Source organism: Nanorana parkeri, unplaced genomic scaffold (genome assembly GCF_000935625.1).
Source record: "Nanorana parkeri isolate BGI_ZX_2015 unplaced genomic scaffold, ASM93562v1 scaffold66, whole genome shotgun sequence".
NCBI lineage: Eukaryota > Metazoa > Chordata > Amphibia > Anura > Dicroglossidae > Nanorana > Nanorana parkeri.
This window is the reverse complement of record NW_017306334.1, coordinates 2,566,967-2,589,937: the sequence shown is the minus strand read 5'-3', so window position 1 is coordinate 2,589,937 and position 22,971 is coordinate 2,566,967. Positions and strand designations below refer to the sequence as shown.

Genomic DNA, 22,971 nt, shown 5'->3' with positions numbered 1-22,971 from the left:
AGGAAGGAGGAACATAAGTGTTCAGGAGTCAGGAGTACTGCACCTTTCGCTCTCTCTCTGCCTTCCTTTCTCACTCTTATCCCTCAGACTCCCTATTTCTCTCTCTACCTCACTCTCTCTCTCTCACCCTTCTCTCCCTCTCTTGTTCCCTCTCTCTTTCTCTCCTCCTTCCTCTCCCCCTTTCCACCTATCCATCTCTCTCCCCCTCTTTCTCTCTCTCCCTCCCCTCTTTTTCTCTCTCTCCTTTTCTCCCTTTTTCCTTTTCTTTTGCTCTCTCACCAATATATCTCTCCTTCCTCTCTCTCTGTCTCTCACCCTTCCTCTCCCCCTCTCCATCTCTCTCCCTCTCTTTCTTCCTCTCTCTCCCCCTCCCTCTCTATCCCTCTCCTCTTTCTCTCTCCCTCCCTCCTTCCCTCGCTTTTGCTCTCTCACCCCTATCACTCTCTCCTTCCCTCTTTATCCCCCTCTCACTTTCCACCCAAAACTGATGCACTCTATACACTGTGTTGTATGTTACAGAGTCCTGACCAAAGTGCTTAATGTCTCCACAGTTGTTGGTTTAAGGAAGTTCTGTTAGGTAGGTTTAGAAAAAGTAATACCTTTTGTGTGTAGAAAACATAGGACATGGAAAAGTTTTTTTCCATTCTTTATATTTAAAAAAATATTCTTTGTCCTGAGGTTTATATGTGTCTGTAATACTGTCGCTTGTGGCACAGTAATTAGCAATACTTTATGGATACAAGGACTTTGGTGGCATATGTGTACAATGTATTACGTGACCAGGCACAGGTTCTGTTTAATTATCCCCCTTTAAGATATGGGCAAAGAAGAGTTGTAAACAAGGAGTGAAGTAGATATTTAAAAAGGGTTAATGTGAGGGTTAGGATTACAGGAAAGGTTAATGTAGGAGGGGACTTTCAGGTAGGGCATCTGTGCTGGGAAAGAGCATTTGACCTTTTAAATAATGAAAGTAATATAACAGATGTAAACTTACACATTAAGTTTATCATTTACAGTATATGACATAAAGAATGATATACTCTGCATTCCAAAATAAGTCCACAATTGTATTGATCCATACAATTATCAGAGAAGGTCACATTAAGATCTTTATCTCTGTATAGTTAGTTTCTTAATACTGCAGATGAAAAATACTTTGAAAGCTTGATTTTTGGACCTATTGTTACATATTTGGATGAATAATGGATGTAAATGACTGAAGTCATTGGAGATCAGTGGCTGTATTTTTGGTGCTGATTATTTGGTATACTAATCATTTCCCTTTACTCTCTGTAAACAGAACTCCTCTATTATCTGGTGCAGGGAGGGTGAGTTCTGCAAACAAGAGGCAGGCTTTCCAACAAGAAACACTCACATGGACAGTATGGAGATATAGCTTCTCTCTAGAGCCTTTGTGATAATGAACATGCGGGAGTGGAGAATGGAGAGTAACTCTGTGTCGTTTCTGTATTGTGCTTGATGCTTGCTGTCCTGATTTACAAGACTGGCAGTGGAATTACAGCATGTGACATTTATACCTGAGGAAACTTTGCCACAAGGTAAGGGGAGCTATATAAGGCTCATCAATGAATACTGCTAGTGAAAGTGCAGCTATCCTTTATGAACAAAGAAAGGGACTAAACCATTTGGTCTCTTTAAACAATGTAAGCTGATTATTATTCTTCCCCAAATAATGGTTTTGTACAAGTAATGGCTTGAACAGCAAACCTTATATGTACTCCAGAACTTAAGAGGTTAACCCAACATTCTCTGTTGTATTTTCACAGTGCTGATCAGATCTGAAACCTGTGTATAGGAATGGTGCTTGTGTAATATCCTGATACACCTTCATTATAAAATGACATTAAAAACATTATTAAAAAAAGAAAGATTACATTCATAGCTTGAAACACGCTTTATTGCAACAGATAATTAAAAAATAGTACATCTGTAAGAATTGAAAAGTGCATATCGTGAAAACTATAAAGAAATCACAACCCAAGCAAATAATCTACAATTTCAACTAAAAGTTTTATTAAACAACTTCAAATTAATATATTTTATTCACCATAACTGTGTGTGGTATTTACAGTCTTCGGCTTGTGTGATCAAGGCTTGTCTGGGGTTGGAGGAGTAGGAAAATAAAGGACCAGAGGGGTAGGGAGGCTGGTGAAGGTTAACAAGATGTGAATGTTTTCCAGAAGAAGTTCTTGCAGCCAGCTTTGCGTTCTCTGGGGGCCATAGCTGGACTGGAGTTTGCAGACCGTTCTAGTTCCAACCTGACTTCGTCTTGTTCAGCACCTCTGGGCAGGTCATCAGATTCCAAAGCGTCATTGTCTGTTTGGGATGGCTCTGATAGTAATTCTGCCAGGAAGTACTTGGCCAACTCCTGTAAAGAGGGAGGAAAGGGTTGTTAGCTTAAGAGTTTTATGACAATTACACATAGAGATATTAATAAAATATTTCAGCCTTCCTTTTAGGTCAGATTAACATGAGACACTTTCCGCAAGGACATAAATTATACCATATTATATATCATGCATGAAAAAAGTAAAAATTGCAGGTTGTCATTTAGGGCTTTGGAGGTGTCTGAAGTTCTGAACTACTGTGTGTTCTTTATTAAATGTTGCCCTAAGTGCAAGACTGTACTTCATTACGTACTGCAGTGTGTGTTGGGCAATGCACGTAATATAGCAGTTAGTGACCATGTTTACTTTTTTCAGTTAAAAGAGTTCATCTTAACTGTGTTAAACTGTATGTAAGCCTTTACTCAAGTGATTTTAGATCTTGTGCATGTCAAAGCAGCATAAAAATTCTGTTGCATAATCACAAAAATCATTGTGACAGTAGTTGTTATACGACTACTGGAGGAAAGCAAAAACAGGCTTCACGCAAATATCAGTCAATCAAATTTTACTTTATCATTTTCTTAGCTACTCGTTCAATAGATATGTGTTCTTGTAATTTTCTCGTTTTCATATATGAACCCACAGCCTGTGTAAATTCAGCACAAGTTCCGCAGTACATTCAGCACCTTGGATAGCTCAACACTGATGCCAGCAGTTCTAGTGCAACATTGCTCTACATAAATCAACAATTTAGCATTATCGACATTTAATAACCAGGTCAATAAGGGGTAAAAAATGTGAAACACACAAATGTAGAACTATTTAACACTATTATCTGTAGCTGCTCCTGAACCCTTGCCTGATATCATATAGAAAGGCACTATGTACCCTTTAAATGAGTTTACAAATCTGCTAGTAAAAAGTTCCCTATGCTTGGCAGTGTTTCTGCTGATTGCACAAAAAGTGTCATTTAGGAGGCTACATACCTGTTTCCCTGCTGCTGCCAGAGATTTCTGTAGGAATTGGCGTAGTCTTGGGTCTGTGGGTGCCGCTAAAATTGAGTTCATAGCCAGAGCTAGTGACAGTATGGTCAGGGCACACTGAACTCGACAGGACTGCATCTCTTCAATAAGTTCTCTCAGCTGACTGTAGAAGCTTTGCTATCAGAGCAGAAAGGAAGCTGCTGTGTCTGTTTCTTCTGCTTCTGCTCCTGGGATCTCTTTAGCCCCCTTTTAAATTCTCTGTATGACGTCAGTGAAGGAAGAGCCCCTTCCTCCCCCTCTCTTTCCTGAGATAACCACCGCTTTTACGCACCATTACCCGAAAGGAGATAAATCACTAAATACACCAACAAAAGAAGGAATTTGAAGGGTTTTTTCACTATTTTTCTGTTATTTTATTGTTATACTGTTTGCATAGGCTTTCAGCGTAATTGAAACACCATTGGTTTCTATGTGTTACAAGATCATTTAACCTAGTCTGTGCCAGAGTCACCACCCTGTGTTCCCTGTCTATGAATCAGCTGTGTCATTTCCCTTCTTTTTTTTTTCCTCTCTTTTTTTGCAAATTCAGATTACTGATGTGAATGTGTTTATTCATTTCTCTACTAACATTAAATATCTGCCAAACAGGGACCTGTTTTTTTTGTCAGCTTTGCTTAAGCCATTTTTAGGAACTTAGCAAAGGCTTTTACTCACAGTGGTTTAAGATTATGTTGCAGTTGTTCCATACATGTACACAGAGCAGAACAATTACTAATCTGGGATAAAGTGAGTTGGCATAATACGGCAGGAGACACTGAGTTGTAAAGGTTTCTAATCTGTCAAAAATTCCTATAGCAGTGAAGAGCACACTATGGCCATTAACAAAGTTCAGAAGCTGACTGGTTGCCTCAAGGATCCCAAGCTTAAGCACCCCATCGACATGAAATTACATTTGGCTGTTCTGGGCAGGATTGGGTGACAATTTCATGCTTATGGAAACAGGAAAACACCTGCTGCCTGACAGATTTCTGGGGGCAAATCAATTAGACCAATTAGAAAATCTGTCCCAATTGTTCCCCTCAAGATAATTAGAACCAGCAGTGTCTTCCTACACTACTCTGTTCCTCCTTCTTTCTCTGTAACAACACAAGCTTGTTCGGTTGCTACCCAGAGGGAAGTCAGATCATGTTGCCCATGGGCAACTTCAGTGCACATGGGCACCAGCAAGATTGTCTATATTTAAGAAACATTTATTTTGAAAATGTAGTATATGGATTATCTATCTATCTATCTATCTATCTATCTATCTATCTATCTATCTATCTATCTACATCAGCACACATATACACACACTTACTTATGAGCCAGAACTCTAATTTGCGATCATAGAAAGTTCTACACAGCAAACATGTCAGAAGCTTACTAAAACCTTATTTCATTTGCAGGTGACATATTCCATCATGTGATTAGCTAAGGATGTGTAAGTGAGCCCTCCTGTCAATCTTCACTGTGCAATTTAGTATTTCCTAGGGAATAGAGATTGGCATTTGGCAAGGAGCCCATCACCCTTTTCTACATATTTGATCTGACTTGTAGTATACATTAAATATTGCACTTTGAAATACGTACTCTATGCAAAATCAATGTATGAATCAAATAGCTTCCCAGAAACAATAAAGTAACTTATTACTGAGGTGGAATTCCCTTTACGTGTATGGTTTGGTGTCAGCAAATGCATTGCTACAAGCAGTTAGTTTATATTTATGTAGAAATGAACAGAGGAAAATGAAGAATGGAAAACTATAGAGGTGAGTTTAATGAAAATGAAATTGGGTTAATTAACTGTGCAAAATTCCAGAGAAGGTGATTATAAGTTTATCTGCAGTAGATTCTCCCATGCTTGTAATACACCTCAGCCTCAAAATTGTCAGGCATTTCAAACAGTGACAGGAACTTGAGCCACTGCTCTCCAATTTTGGGATTAGTGAAATTTTATGGCAGTGTAAACATAACAGGCACCAAGGCATTTGGGAGACCATGCACCATGTCAATCTCCACTTAAAGTCAATTTTCTCTCTTTTGAATAGTTAAAAAGGCGAATTATTCCTATTTCATGTGCTTGGACTTTCAATTGTTAATCCGATCCTGACCCCTCCTCCATATACACATTCAAAAGTATTCAAGAGGTTAAATTAATTTCCTTGTAGAAACCAGTCAGCCCTGTAATTTCATTTTCCATTAGCGGCCTTTTATCTGCTGTTTACCTTAGCTGTAATGACTCAGTAAATATAACGTCCTAAGTTAGAATTCCCTTTCTTCTCACAATGTATCCTATAAATTTTTAATAAATGGTTATGTTTCAGTAAAGTGTCATTAATGTATTCTTTATTCTAGGTGTGAATGGCTACAGGTGTCCAATGCAAGTAGGGTACAGGTGTGAGTTTCTCAAAGTGCATTCTACTGAGCTTGCTGGCCATGTACCTGCAGCTTTTTGCTGGAAATTGGATAATCACTGTTCATACTGTTCAGCATCTACCTCTAATGCGTAGGCATTATCCATCCAGATACTAACCTCAGCCTCATGAATATCCTATTGCCTCCAGATGTTCAGACAACAGTTCTGTTCTATTTTCCGAACAGGATAAGTATTGCCTCCTTTACAGGGAAAGCAACTATGGATACATAAAAATGTATTAAAATTGAAGAAAAGATACATATTTATTGCGGAGAGTGATTTTTTTCTAATAAAGACAAAAAAAATATTGGCATGGTGCTTCTATGAGACAATAGTAAACTATAACATCCTTTTGGGTTTCAAGCTGGCTGGAGACCTGATTTAAAGGAATATGCTTCTTTTATCAACTTCTCAATCAACTTCTCAATCAATGTGGAAAGATAATCCTTACCTCTAACATAAATATTCTCCCTGGGTTACTTCTAATTAAATACCAAAGAGACTTGTATACGTCTCTTGCTAGATTGTACGTCATTGTAGTCATTTGAGTTAAATACAAGCTGCAGACACACGTGAACGTGCGTGTTACTAATACAGCAGCGCCAAAGTGGACGATGCTTCTGTAATGCATATTCCTCTAGAGAGTAATGATGTGCAAATCTGTTTTAAAAGGAGGCAAATCAGCAAACTGGGAATTGTTTGACTCTCCTAAATACATGCATACAAATGTGTCTAAAAGAAACCAATAACTCATGAATTATTCCAAAATTGCCCGTAGATCAGACAGACCTACAAACAAATATTAAGGAGAATCAAAAAATGCTGAAATAGCAGTTCTCCTAATTTGAACATCCCTGCTCGATTAGAAATCTCTCCTGATATATTTAGACTGGAAAGGGGGAAAGTGATGGACTGTAAATGTACACTTGTTACCAATCTACCACTGCTGAGTCCCATTAAAATGGACCTTGGAGGAAAATACAAGGCTCACTTGAATTGCCAATGCCCCCTCCCGTTTACAAACCACCTACTGCTAGTAGGTGTAAAATATACTTGTAATGGAAAAAGTTAGATTTATATTTAACTGACCTACACCTTGTCACTGGGTGTAGTGTGGCCATCCTTCCGAGAAGATTCCAGGGAAATGGACTCCAATCCATTGCAAAAAGCATCTTCTGCTACTCTGTATTCCCCAGGATATGACTGGAGAATACATCCTCACTTAGGTGCCATGGGCAGAAGATAGTGGTGAGGTACTAACTTTTTTCTTTACAGGTACATTTTATTTCTACTAATATCAGGTGATTTGTGTGTGTGTGTGTGGGAAAGGGGGCTGAGCAGTGTAAGTGGACCTTAGATTTTACTGCAAGGTCTGCTTTAAGTCTGTGGGAAGTTTCTTGATGAAACAAGCAGACAGCTGACAGCCAAAGTAACTGGTAAGGCCATTTTTCAGTATTCAGCACTGCGGTACTTTACCATTTTTTGGGGACACATATAGCTTTCTTTTGTTGGTATTTATTCATCACTGGGGTTTTTATTTTTTTACTGTATTAAGGAAAAATTGGCCCACCCAACGCATATTTACTTTTGTATGTACGTAAACGTGTGGGGGGGGGGGGAATAAACTTTTTTTATATACATGTGACTTTAATTTTTTTACACTTCATGTTATTGCTATCACATAGGGGGATAACAATCCCCCTACATGATAGTGCAGGCACACTGACAGGCCCTCTTTATAGAGACATCAGAGGTCTCTTAGACTCCTAATGTCACCTGTTTACCCCCAAAGAAGCTGATGAAACAGAGATCCGTTTCATCAGCTCCTTATCTGGCTATAGCAGCCAGAGAAATGACAGATGAATGCGGAAGTGATGCAAAACACATCACTTCCGCATTCAGAGATCGAAGGGGAGATAAGGCAAGTGGGAGAGTACTGATCTCCCTCCGATCCTAATACAGAGAGCCACCGAGCCGGGATAGCCGGCAACGTAGCCGGGATAGCCGGTAACAATGGTGGAGAAGGGGTGGCGCTGCAAGAGGGGGTGCACACTGCTGGGCTCCATACAAGCGATCAGACGGCTATAGAGCGGAAGTGATGCAATACACACCATTTCTGCATTCAGAGATCAGCGAGTGGAAAAGTACTGATCTCCCTTCGATCTTAATGCAGAGAGCCGCCAAGCCGGTCCTGGGCCCACAGAGGGGACAGCCGGTAACAGCGGTGGAGGGGGGGACGGCGCTGCAAGAGGGGAGACACACACTGCTGGGCTCCATACAATCGATCAGACAGCTATAGAGCCACTGAATGCTTGTATATGTAGCAGCCGTTAACTGCTGTTTACACCTGTCAACAGGTTTTGTTTGTGCGCGCACTAGGGGACGCGAGAGCAGGGGAAAAAAAAGCTGTATGTTTACGGCCACCCACTGCAGGGAGCTTGCCATCACTCCATTTATTTACAACAGGCGGACGGCAGACAGTTAATGATATTAACACAGTTATCTCACTTTAGTCCCTACTAAAATCATTGGAGTGGAGTATTTCTATTAGGTGTTTTTGCTGCAATTACATTTCATTGGAGAATAAGTTATGGTAGGGGAAGGCAACCTGGACACTCCAGCTGTGGTGAAACTACTTATCCCATCAAGCCTCTGGGAGTAATGCCAGTGACTGTCATGTCTGTAGCTGAAGTGCCAAGGTTGCCTAACCCTGAGTTAAGGTTTAACGGTTTAATACATTGTAAAGGTTCCTGTGCATTACTGCTCATCCCTCAGTACTCCTGGATTGCGATTGTTAACAGCTTCATCTGCAGACAGCTGCTTTCTGTTTCGGATGCATTTATTGCTTCTCATGGATGCTCATATAAACACTGGATACACTTAAGGAGCATGCAGTGTCCAGTTTGTAGCTGAACACCAAATTAATATTGACAGTCACATCAGAGAACAATTGTCTCTATGTGGGATGCTTTTACACATTGTTCCAGACAGCAGGAAAAGCAGGAGCACTCAGACAACTGGGAACACAATCCACATTGCTCATAAGTAGAGTGAAAAATTACATATGTTACTCTGAATAGGCAGTGGCTTTTTCCAGGGGAAAAAAAAAAACTGCAAACCTACATTAACACAGCACATGACAACCTCTACAATTATAGAAGAATGATTTATTCGAAATGGCCACAGTTCAAATACACTGGACAAGATGAATTTAAATGATGTAGGGCTGGAAAGATGACTGATCAACAACTTGTTATACTGATTGTTCTTGTTAGTGTATATCAAATTCCAAAACGGCGGTATAGATCTGATCCATTTTGATTTCTCTGAATTCTCAAAGTTTTTGTACATCATTTTTTTTATCCCACAGCTGATCCCTGTGGAAATGTCTGTAGTAATTTTGCTTTTTTTTAATAACATGGTCATGTTTTAATCCTTTATACCTCAGGTGGGGGAATAAATTAGGTGGTGATTTGGTCCCTGCACTTCAATGGAGTAGTTGGCACATACATCACCATGGCAGGTCAAAATTAGATACTTTCAGGCCTACTAAGTGAGTAGTGCACTAGATATGTGCAGTTGGTATGCGGTGTCAGCAGCCTTATATAGTGTGCTGCAGGGACTTAGCTGTGAGACATGATTGGGCAGAGTCATCGTGACTTTGCCCAATCATGGCTCTATATTTGTACTGAGCCATGATTGGCACAGTCTTGCACCTGACCGCAGGCTGTAGCCAATTACCGTTTTGGACGGCGCAGTGCATTGTGGGATGTTCCGCGGTCGAACAGACCGCGGACATCCCGTAATGTTCGGCGTTCAGCGAACGCTAGAACAGGCTATGTTCGAGTCGAACCTATGTTCGACTCGAACATGCAGCCCATCCCTAGCCGTCAGCGACTAGTCAATGTTAGTGCAGAACAGAGAGTGGCAAGACTGGTACAAGACAACAGATGAGCAACAGTGCAGTGTCAGATTCCTCTCATCACCTTTCAATATCTCGTGGAGTCAGGAGGTGGCCCAAAGAAGCCATCTCGTGGAGTCATCTCATGGCCCAACGAAGTACTGATGGGGTGGTCATAATAATCTGGCCACTCAGTGTATAGTGACCAAGTCGTATCAGCTAAAAAATTATTTTTGTCTACTATGGGATACTATGCATACAACACTTTAGGCATTATATTATTACAAAGCCCTATTAAATAAGCACCTCCACTAGCTACATCTTCTCTAAGGTAGGTGTCCAGGAAGATTTGTATCATTAAGTGGCTCCAGGTGAACTTTTTCAGCTGTGTGAGGTAGTTTCAGGGAAGTTCTTCTGTACAGTAGGGAAAGTGCATGCAGTGGTATGTCCCGATTCTTGGGATAGAGTGTAGATGGTGCTAGGTCCTTAAAAGTTTTCTTATTATCACCAATAATTTACAGATGGTGTCAATATACAATGTTTGGACACTGGGCTAGATGCCTCTGCACACCAAGGGGCTTCCACAGTCATCTTGGGATTCGCCCAGCTGTGTCACTGTCAGCGCTGGCGGATCGGAGCGGGGAGGGGGGAATCCAGCCCCCCCCCATCAGGATCGAGAGGTAAGCGAACGCCGGTATTTGTTCGCTCACCTCCCGATCTACTGAGCTGACCTGTGACAGTCTCATTATATATATATGTATATATTAGAGTATATATATATCTCAGACTTCTGTAGATCAGACTTTCCTATCTGTGAGTGAAGATTGACTTCTCCCTCTTCCCCTATATTTGGAGGTTTATAGCAAATACCCATGAAAAGTTTACGGCTAGCGTCCATCATATCCAGCTCCAGCCATAGGGTTTCCACGTCTTCCCCATTATTTGACGCAATATCGTCCCTTATATGCACATTTAGATTATTTTTTACGTAAATGCAAACCCCCCCCCCTTCTCCCACCTCTGTCCCTCATAAACAGGTTACACCCCTCTTGAGACTTTTTGTAATATATTTATAAAGCAGTGATAATTAGCAAACATATACTGCAGGTGTATCCTCTTGTTGCATTTTTTTTTAAATACAGTGATTGGTTCACCTTCATGAATGTGTAATTAATTGTCACATTTACTGCTTTAAAACAATGTCTCTATAAGTGTTGTTGTGGTACTCTCACACCCTGCAGTTTTCATTTTCACCATCAGCCACTGACCATTCCATGGATGGAAGTCTATGATGCTTTGCTGTTTTACTTCAGTGTCTGGTTCAGGGTTGATACTTTGCTGTAGTGATTCCGGAAAAACTCTATAAAAGAAATGTGTAAAAAAAAATAGTTTTCTTTTTTTATTGCCAGCCCCTCTACAGAGTGTGTCTCTGCAGGACCCCCAAAATATATATTTTTTTAACTCAGCTTCCCTGTGAATTCTTGTTGCTATGTTGCTAATATAAATCACAAAAACATTTTAAGGATAAGTTCAACAAAAAACGTATACTTTAGTTAGGGGTTCAGCCTGTTGACCTGCCACAGCCTCTGGGGTTTTTTTAGGTCTTGAATACTCCAACAGTGAGATCTCTCTTCCATGGTTTACTACTCTGTTCCTGACTACCTGATAGTTTTCCATGTTCCCATCCACCTTTGCATGTTACAACACCTTTTGTTGCTTTATAAGTGATATAAAATACCTTAAGCAGCCAACAGGGAGAGTAGAAACCCCTCATGCCACAGCAGCTATGTAGACCTAGAAACTCAAATCTAGAGATCTTATCAAACTGTCAGAGAGATCTGAGATATTACCCATTGGGTTGAGTTTAACTTTTTTTATTTTAGCAGCTAGACAAAAATGAGCACTTAACCCTTGCCGTGCAGGGGTAGCCACACTGCAAGGGTTAAGAATAGTTTTGCGCAAACTTCTGCTTTAACAAAATCCCTACCCTCCTTACTTGGGTCAAGATGATGATGCGGATGCTGCCAAATCTGTAAAGATTTTTTTTTATCTTTAGTCCATGAAGACTATGATGTCTCACTACTGTACCACATACACTGGATATCATCAGCCCCCTTGGTCCATGGCACTAATGGTGCTTAATGCTTATTTAAATGCTGTGCTTATAAGACTAGTATTCTTTGTTGCTGTGTTGCGATTTTTACAATTCTTTTTCATTTACCTCCGATCAACAGATCACCTCGGTTCCAAGATGGTAATGGTGCTTATGATAACACCAAGGTTGCTTGCCTATCTGTTGCAAGTACTGCCGTAAAACATTAATTACGTATACAAAAAAAAATTATATTTCCATCTTTCCTACTGTGTCAAGATAGGGGCTGAGTCTGCTGCCATGCTGTAGTGTCACCATCCTTGGGGAAAAAACTAATTTTTTTTTGTAAGTCCTCACCATTCTTTTCTGGTCCAAGATGCTAATGGTACTGATAGTTGTAATGGATAAAAAACGTTTACCCCAGTGCCCTTTGGAGTAAAAAATTCTCCCCATATGATATTTCTATCTGGAGACATTGATAGATAATGTATATGTTCAGATCAAACAGGGATGAAATGTATGTAGAAAGGATCATTTTCTATTTCCCATAAAAAAAAGTGGGAAAACATGCAAATTGTGAGTGGAACAATTAAATAGTTGACAAAGCGCATCTGAAGTTTAATCATCTCTAGTGTATTAGAGCACAATTGTTCTTTGCCATTCAGTAAACTGCTGAGGAACCGTGTGACTGCTCTGTCTTTGTGAGCAGAACTGTGGTACCCAACAGCTGTCTCATCTGCTTCGGTTAACGTAATGGGACAGTCATTATTGCTTTCTCCTCTTCCGACGTCCCTCAGACAGATGAGATGGAGTCTGTTCAAATTTAATTTTAGATCTTTATTGGTTCTGCCACCGTTAAACACTGTGCTTAGTCCTAATTCTGACTTTGATATATTGCTTAATAGGGTTTTATTTTTATTGTGGAGGAACACATCTACAAGTAAACAGCACCATATGATTATTTGTTTCATGTGATGTTTAACCATCTAACTTCTGCTACAAATGTGCATTATTCACCATGGGACTCATTACAGATAAAAAAAAGTTTGCTATTCACTTGAATTGTTCTGTTTTAGCATATAAAGTAACATGCAGGTACACAGATTTATCGGTTTTATCATCACTAGTGTTTACAATGGCTCAGCACATCCAAGCACCAACCCGTGAATATATGGCTCTGTTGACAATTTTGGTTAATAAAAGTGACACTTAGCTTAGCAGTTACATTTTAAAAATGCATTCAAGTACCTTAACTATTGACAAAACTGGGCCTTATTTGTGTATCACTCAGCTGTAGATCCTCAAATCATCTCTGAATTCATGCTGACACCGCCCTTCCTTCTGGAGGGTGACTACCTTTGTTACCCATGGTCCCTGTGTGTTGTAAAGTAGCCACCACTCACAATCTCACATTTAGTTTACTCATTTGTATTGAGACTGTAGTACATCACAGGAACAATCTTAGAGAGATTTTACAACACACACAGGGACCACAGGGTACAAAAGTAGCCACCCTCCAGAAGGAAGGACAGTGTCAGCACAAATTGAGAGATGATTTGAGGATCTACAGCCGAGTGATACACAAATAAGATATATTTTTGTTAATAGTTAGGGTACTTGAATGCATTTTTAGGATTTAACTTCTGAGTTTAATGTCACTATAATGTTACTCGAATATGCCAAACAGATCAAATTGTTCAGCATTTGGAAGAAATCAAATCCAAGCCCCACTGGGGTCAGTGGGGGAAAAAACCTGGTGGCTTTTTGGGGCCCATTGGAGGGCAACCACAGCAGCCAAGTACAAAAAAATAGCATCAGAAGCCCACCACATATCTGAGAAACATTTTTCTATACAAAGGGGGAAATTGTACAGAGGGGGAGGAGTCCAAAATGAAACAAAAAATCATAAGTAAATAAAAACAGCATGGCTGGGAATCTGCCACTTTGGAGAAATCCAGACCAGGAAATTTCCACTAGATTGCAGCACCAAGAGCTTAGACAACGTGGGACCCAGACCACTAGACTTGTGAGTAATTGTAGTGTAGCTTTTTTTGCAGCTTTTTTGTATCATTTTTGCTGATGCCCTCTGCCATCTAAAGCTGCACTGTCCAGCCATTTTAAAATATTTGTGGCTATTGTCTTTCATTATTCATTTCATTATTGTCTTTCATTTATTACCGCGATTCGCATAAAAAAAACCGAGTGACAAACGCATGTTTCCGAGGGCTACCTGGCTGTATCCCAATGGATACGCGCGGCAAATACGCCCCAAAGAAGCTCCTGTATTTCTTTGGGCGTAGGGCGTTTTGCAATCATTGGTTTTCACATGTTGAGCATTTTACAGAGCGTAGGAACGCGCTGTAAAATGCCCAGGTGTGAACCAAAGAAAGTATAGTATTCTGTAGAATGCCAGAGATAATTTTGATGCAAAGTAAAAGTTATTATTGTTCTACAGGATTTATATGGCGCCAGCAGTTTGAGCAGCACTTTATAACATATGGGAAGACAATGCAAGTATGATACAATACCATACAAAAGGATTAGGGGACCTTGCTCGTGAGAGCTTACAATCTACAAGGGTTATAATGCTCAGCTCAGCTGTTATAATGCTCAGATTTGAGGTACCATAAAAAGCGCACAGGATTTGGATAGTTTGTAGTGCTAAGACAGCATTATAGAAAGAGATTAGAATGAAAAGTGTTGTCATGATAATAACTAAATATTGTTATTTTGTGTTACCTTGTTGAAATTACAAATAGACACATGGACTGTGTAACATGTTGTTTTGATGACCACAGCAGCCCTTTATTTAACCACAGAAATAAATAACAGATCAAATGAACAGTAACCAAATACAGGATTTGAGTAAATAAGATAATGACTATTGGTATGAGAAAGGGTATTTTGTGTCCACTAGCCAAAAAGGCCTAACTAAAATAAAATCCACCCTTGTGGATTGAGGACAGCTCCAGAATCGACCACTTCCAACTTCTCAAGGGAATGAGACCCTTTTACAACAACTGACACCAATGGGGAAGCACTGTTTCCCCAGATGGGCCCCCTGCTTTGTAACCACCTCACCTTTTTCACAGAACCCCAAAGACCCCCTAACCTATCAAACCACCGTGACAATCACATGAAAAACCAAATCTGCTGACAACGGTAAACGAGAGTGGACAGGCGGAACAAGTGTACTTCTTTATTGACCTTCTGCATGAACTCCCAGTAGTCCTCACAAATTCTACTCCTGTGGCTCCTCCTTACCACCCAACTCTTGCCTTCCAATCAGGCTAGGTCTGCTGTTCCTGTATTAAAAGATAATTCTTTCTAGTTGACTATTCCTCACCTCAGTCACGTAGCCCCGTAGTTAATTTTCCTTCCTTCAAGTCTTTAAAAAATTGAGGCATTTCCTCAGTACTTTACTTCAGTGGACAATCCTTTTTAAACAAGTGTCTCTGTCTGTCGGAAGAAACTGTGAAGCTTGACAGAGCTGGCTTGATACATGTTATGTTCTGCACCTTCTAATTATCTTTCGTGATTGTGCTTTGTCTCAGTGTAATTGTATGAAAAAGAAAAGAAAGAAATTAAAGCATTTTCGATGAGCAGTCCCAGTGGTGTAACAGCATACAGGTGTTTACAGAGGTAATGAGGCTTTACTTTGCATCATTTCATTGGCAAGCGTTTAAAAAAAAAATATTCACACTACATAAGAGCCAAAAAGGCACTTAAAGGTCCCCCAGCTGATGAAAAATGTGCATTTTATTGTGAGGAAGATTTATGTTGTATTAGATCTTGCCATTGATTGTGTACATACAAAGCATAACATGACATAAAATATTACTTATTGATATATTGCTCCTACTGTTTAAGGAAGTCAGTACAAGTTACAGTATGCATTTCACCACCAGAGACAACATGGGGCTGGTCAGTTTTATGATGTGTGACACAGAAAATAAGGCTATTCGCCCTCTGCTGATGGACCTGATGGGGAACTGCAGAGGGCGGGTACAATGCTAGTTGATGACAGTTAACAAGCTGACCCATGAGTGTACCAAGATTCTCCTGTGCCTACATCCTCATAGCTGTATATCTGCAGTGTGGGATGATCTAAAGCACTGATACCTCTGATTGCTAGTCCCACAATAGGTAGCTGAATCCAAGGATCTGCAGTACAATATACATGTTTTATATAAAAGTATAACTATTCTACTTTTTCTCTGATAAACATAATTTTAATAAGTAATCCAAACAGGATGAACACCATTCACTGGATAGTACAGTAACTAATTCATACATTATACACAAAGAAAATAACTTACAGTTACTATTACAATGTTGCATACTCCATCATCTCTGAGGATTACATGTTTCTATAGAGGAAAATATTGTCAATAAATTAAGCAGTATATTAAATGTCCCTGATAAGACAAAGATAGAAATGCACGTTTTGCAATAATTAAAATAATAGTGATATGCACTGAAAACACAAAAATAAAATGAAAAAGGGAGAACAATTGCAAAGCATTTTTTTAAAATATATACAATTAATTCATGATGAACTTTTTACAATAAAGGAAAGGGGCACAACAATTTTGAACAATGAAAATCAATGAATGAATCATTCAAGAAAATGCATATATGTTTGTGGTTCAGCAGACAAGCATGGCACCAGCGACACTGCCAGAAATAGCTGTATTATTATGTCGTTGCTGGTGAATCTGTCAGCACCAAATTCAAGATAGAGAGGCCAAGTAAAACAGTGGCCAACTCAGAGAAGTGGTCAGGAATAGGAGATACATAGTTGTTGTGTGGACTACTGTAACAGTAGTTATGCCACTGGTTCTTGCAATTCCAAAGAACAAGAAGATGGTAAAGAATGGTAATGGTCATGGTAAAGAATACCTGTCTTTAGACTGAAGAAGTCTATGATGTAATGCGAGGGCAGTCACATAATATTGCTTGCTGTGTTCTGGGGACCCCCTCCACCCATTGTGTTCTTAACACTGTTGACAAACTGTTGACTAAAGGAGTGCAGATGATTAATGTTGCTACCACACACTAAATATTGATATTTATTTAGAAGTTTTAACAATAGACCTAACAAATGCTACTCGTATTACTTGATACTAAAAGGTGGTATACTGGTAGTTAAGAAGTATTTCATCCCACAGAGCTCTGCCTTGTCTAATCTATCTTCAACTGCATTCATCTTGCAGGCAAATACTTTTGGCTTACACCTGCGGGGTTTTAATCACCTGTGACAGCCACGCTGGAGCTAAGCCAGTTAATCAGATCTCCATCTTTTGACTTTGTCATTTCCCCTTGGAATCATTAACATGGGGATTTTCCTCACATTAGGATGTGCCTCTATGACGCATCACAGTATTCATCTACAGGTGCTTGTAACAGCACAGTTAGTCTGAACATTGAAAAATGGCCTGGCCAGGAAGGGGGTCTAAACACCTGGTCTTGAAGTGATTAAAGAAAGTTTAACACAAACCCAACGCTACACTTAATGAGCACTTGGACTTCATATAGCAAATTGCTTAGAAGAAATTATATTTATGCCGTAATTTTAAGGCTGCCTGAGAAAAAAAATTGCATCATTTGAATTAGGTATAAGAGACACTGATGTTCCACTGATTCTGTGTCAAATGTTAACAATTTGTCTGCAAAGTTTATTTAATTATGTGATTTTCATAACAGTATATAGTTACTATAAGTTCTAAAGTGTATATAACCTTATTTTAAGCCTCACATAAAACAAATATGTGCTTTGCCTATGCAAGGATATCAACAGGTTTACTTTAAAGCCCCCCTCCCCAAAAACACAAGCATACTTTTCATTTACTTCTCTGCTGCTCCATTCAGCAAGGCATTATTGGAGAAATTGGGAGAGTAATTCCTGCAGAAAAAGGCAGTTGGGTCCCTCGAAGAGTAAAAATATAGTGTCACTTGGTCACTAAGTGGCACTAGCCAGAGGCAGCACAGGCCTCAGGGGGCAGGAGCAGGAGGAGCAGAGTGATCTGACGTCACTCTATTACTATGTAAGTTCCATCCACTGGTAGCAATCACAACATGCTGCCATGCCCTGCACTCTGCAGGTGCCTGCCTTTCTCCTTGTGTCTTTGCAGCAGCTGTCCACCCACACATTGGGGTCACATTGCGCATTGCAACATTCCACATTCCAATATGCTTCAGGACTCACTGTGCCTGAGTGCCCATTGTGTCCATTAACACACCACTTGGTGACCAATGCAATGGCACATGATTGTGTCTGATGCCCACCAGAGCCAGATGCCAGCTGTCCCTCCAAAAAGCATCCACTGATGACCAATGCATTCTTGGCCTAGAAGAGAGTCTGGAGAGGAGCTGGCAGGAGGAAAGCCAGCGAGGAGCCAAGACAGACAGCATTCCAACTGAATTTGGTAAAGTAACATTTCACTGTTAATCAAAGCAGTAAATTGTTATTAATGCTGGATGATGTCAGCTAAACCTTTTTTGGTATAAAATATTTGTTGTGGAGGAGTACAATTTATAAAAATGGGCTGCCAAGGGTTAAGAAAGTTAAAAAGACTGACAACCACTGCTCTAGTGGGAGCTTACACAGGGCTGAAAACTGTTTTACCATCCCCATGGGCCAGCCCTTGGCCAGTCACAAAGCACTAGTTCTACCACATAAGTAGAAGTATTTGGTGTTTTCTTTACATCTAAACAAAGCAGTGAAGGAGCAAAGTAAAGATATCTACATTCTGCAGGGAAGGAGCAAATATTCCACGCCTGTTTCTGTGTTATGCATAGGAAAAGCACAGGCTTGTGTTAGCTATGAATGGTTTCTACCAGTACAAATAAGTATGCAGAAATATTTTCTAGAGGATTAATTATATTTTTTTACTATTTACAAATAGTTACTTAAATATCATTTGGATTAATCTAGCAAAATATCCATTGAGCCTTTCAGAAATACTTCCTGGCTTGTACTACACTAATGACTCTAGTCTAAAACACGCTTAAACTTAAATTTAATTCAACTGTTCACTGTGTTCTTGTCCCTGTTTAGGAATGGCAGTGAGCATGTTAGCTGGTTGGCTGCTCTTGAAGGTTGATTGATGTTTTGTGTCAGCAGCAGCCAGTGTCCTCCACTTCAATGCAAGTTGCAAACTGGCATCTGCTCAAACCGTATGTGCCACTCAGATTGTCCCACCGGCAATCCTAAACTAGGTCCCCAAAGCAATAAATCACCACTGCTGAAGAGACACACGGGCTTACAAGATTCTTTTACATAGCTTTACAGAGAAAAGGACACAGAATAAGGGATAGTTGTTTCACTAATGCAACATATTACAACATGTAGAATGTTACTAGATTTCACTAAAGGTATGTGTCACTTTTTAATTAAACACTGCTTTGTCTTTGTGTTATAAAGTGAACAGTGGCAATGTAGTTACTTTTTAAATCCATGCAGCATTTCTGAGTAATAAGAAGAGGAAAATAAGCTATTTTGGCAACTTAAAAAAATAACTAAATTGGAGAACTACATGAGGGTCATACTGCTGTGATACTACTCATTGCCTTGTAGTGAAGGTTAATCACTATAGTTGGACCTAGTGTGACATTTGAATTACATTACATTTATTGACACTTTTATTTGAACATTTAACACTGAAAATCTTGGCAAACATGTTACATTATCTAATTGATGCAGGTTTAAGTACTCTCATTGTAGAGACAGAGCCATATCTTTTGTAAAGTTCATGTTTCAGCTGGCATTGTTTTGTAGATGACAAATCCAAATTAATCCAATTAGGTGAACAGCAGGGTTTAAATATTATAAACATTTATGGTAAAAAAATAAATAAATAATATGATAAAAAAATACATGTATTTTCTCTCTCTCTTCCTCCCTTTTACTATAGATCCATAGATATACACAAACATAGTCAGAAATTCCTATAGTCATATGTAAAAGTTTGCAGATGGTCAGTTGACATGTTTGCATAAGGGATGGGACCAGATGACCACTACTATGGTGCGCTTTCACTTTAGCAACCACCTTTTTCTAGAGCACTTTATATGCATGCACTGTACTCAGGTGTCCCCAGCAACTTTGGGAGCTGAATTATCTGGTCTTAATAGATGGCCGTTTCCAAGTGAGGACCATAGGGTAGTTGAGGGAAGTAGTCGAAAGTCGTGGCCAAGGGCAATGAGATCCAAGTATCAAAAATATAGGGTGGAGCAGTGATGTAGGTCAAGGCAGGCAGGATACCAGTAAGGTCAGTTCACATTTGTAGTCCACCTGATCAGAGTTAGTAGACAGCAGGATCAGAGATGTCAATCAAAGGAAGAATGCAGGGATTAGGAAGATTGGGAAAGACAGGTAACACTATGTAAACAAACTAGGAGACACAGCCAAGAATACTGGAACAGGAACCTGGTAATTACTAAGGAACTAGGAACAGAATGAGGACAGGATCACATGAGCAACATGAAATGTGAACAGAATACAAGAAACCAGGATCACATAAATGCATACTCAAGTGCCAGAAATCTGAATGCTAAAATGGCCAACTAGAGAAAGGACAGAAGTGTCTTTTAAAAGAAGTCCTGACCAATCAGGGGCATGCCCTTAGCCACGCCCCCCCATGCATATTCGTAACTAAACTGAATAGATAAATAGGGTAAGTACACTTGTGCTTAGTCACAGGAAAGAGGCCAGGAATGCAGTGAATGCCAGTTAGGACTGTGTAAATGCAGAGAACAAGAAAAAGTCAAACAGCAGGATCCAGGGAGGACAGTAGGAAATCAGTAAGAGCAACAGGTGGATACCAGGACCCAGAAAAGACAGAAAGGACCATAACTGGAAACAGGAGCCTCTAGAGAAAGACACAAAATGAGAGGGACCGAGCAGAACAGCCGAGCCGAATGCCTAGCATGCTTAGCATGTTCGGCCGACCCGAAGCCACCCGATGTACGACTGATTTCAGCCGATATACGGCTGGAATCAGCCGTACCAGCCTGAAGTGAATAGCTGAACAGCGTTCGGCTCACTTCGCTTGGGGTCGCTGAGTCACTCGGCTGCCTACAGCAGCTTAGTGAATAGACCCCAGAGAGTACCATCAGGTGTTTTACTACAAGAATTAAGAGGCTGCAGATGACACAGCACTGTGAAATTAGCCTCCAGCAGGACAATTTAAATAGCAATTTTAGGCAAAAATTTACTATAGATAAAGAGCACAGGTAAGGGTTTTACTCCAAGAATGAAGGTACTGCAATGGATACAACAGAATAAAATTGACCAACAGTAGGACAATTTTAAATAGCAATTTTAGGACAAATTTACTATAGACAAAGAACACAGTACTGCTACAAAATTTAAGAGACTGCAAAAGGATAAAGCAGTGTATATTAACCAACAGCAGAACAATTTAAAATAAAAGTGTTAGGCCCACATTTTTTACAGACAAGGAGCACAGGTAGGGGTTTAATTACAAGAATCAAGAGACTGCAGATGATAAAACAGTATGAAATAAGGCATCAGCAGGGCAATTGAAAATAACAATTTAAAGGCTAAATTTACTATAGACAAAGAGCACAGGTTGGGATTTAAATAAAAGAATGAAGAGACAGTAGCAGATATATTAGTGTAGAATTAGCCAACAATAGGACACTTTTAATCAGGGATAATAGGCCTAACTGGTGTATTCCTACATTTTCTCTTATCTATGGGGAGAGGGGGGTACAGAGAACATAAGTAATGTGTCAGGTGTTTTAGGTGCACATTGTTCTTGCAAACTATGCAAAAAAAGAAAAGACCCCAATTCATAGGAAAAAAAAAGAATTTAAGGTGCTGACAGTTGAAGATTTAGCTATCAATCAGTCATTGTGGACAGATATATGTCCTTAAAAGGATTTTTGGGTGTACATATCAGTGCATACAGGCAGGACACACAAGAAAATGTACACCAGCACAGCAATTCAAACAAGTCAAGCAAAGTTTGTTAAATTAGATGTAAATTCAACCACTAACGTCTCATATATTTTAACATCTGAAGAACATTCTTCAGATTAACATTGTTTAAGAAAGAAGCAGTAGTACAACATTAACAAATGCTCTCTGATGTACCATTTTGCTGATTGTCTATTTCATGTTTAAAAATTTTTTATATTTCAAAGTTTTTAGTGTTTTCATCCAGACATATAAAAAACATCTACAACATAAAACAATGTAATAGGACAGTCTTCGTCTCAAAGGGATACATTGCTATTCCAACTCCAGTGGTCTCCCATGCACTTCCTACCATGTGCAGGAACTTATGCATAGCCTAAGCGTGTTAATAATTTAGGATTTTACCACCCCTCTACCAAAAAATAATAAAAAAAAGAGAGGACCATTCAATAATATTGAATAGTTTCTGATCTTAGTTGATAGAGTACAATTAACGCCCGGCTTCAGCTAGTACTGGCATCATAATAAGCTACCCGCTCCAACCACCGACAATGACAAAGAAGTTAATTTTTTACCCCTATATATATATCTTCATATCACCTCCCTATTCTGAGGTGTAATAGTTTCTTAGCAGGTGGTTGAGATCAAAGAGTAATGTCGAAAAATCCCTTTATCCTACCGGGGAAATATATAAGAACAGTCGGGACAAAATAGCTAGATAGTCCCTAGTAAAAAATGTTTATCTATGTTTTTATCTATAGTGACATACTGTCCTAGAAATAGTCTTGTACTGCCATCTAATGGTTGCATGAAGACATTACATGCTGCTAATGCTTTAGCAATTTAAAGACAAGATTTTCACCTGACAGAAGTAAATAGTGTGGGCAATGGTCGGAGAGTAAAGGAAATTCAACAATCCAATCTTATTAGTTTAGCTACAAAGACACATTTAATTTTGCACACTTGCCAGTTCATCCTCCACCAAAAACAAAATAAATAATTCATGGTAGAGGGCTTTCCTAAAGAACCCTACTGTAATAAAAAGCATTCCATTGCCTCTTACCTCTTTATACTGTATATAAAAACACCTGCATGTTCCTTAGTTCTAACTAAGTTCATGTAGCCACACACTTCTCCATTAACTGCCCCTTCACTAGCTAACTTCTCCACTGTAGAGATGGGCAGATCTGCCCAGGTTCGCTTTGCCAAGGGTCCGCCAAATCATGTTTGAAATTTGGTGAACCAA

The 22,971-nt window shown here is 39.5% G+C and overlaps 1 protein-coding gene across 1 annotated transcript; it reads right to left on the bottom strand.

Annotated features, from left to right (window-relative positions):
* Nucleotides 1-1,976: 1,976 nt before the first annotated feature.
* On the bottom strand, nt 1,977-3,567 carry LOC108804578 (somatostatin-1). The gene is made up of 2 exons (XM_018576393.1): nt 3,335-3,567; nt 1,977-2,389 (listed from the first exon to the last, which is right to left on the bottom strand). The coding sequence occupies exons 1-2, from the start codon at nt 3,467-3,469 to the stop codon at nt 2,177-2,179; spliced, it is 348 nt and encodes a 115-aa protein (XP_018431895.1). The 5' UTR covers nt 3,470-3,567; the 3' UTR covers nt 1,977-2,176.
* Nucleotides 3,568-22,971: the final 19,404 nt, after the last annotated feature.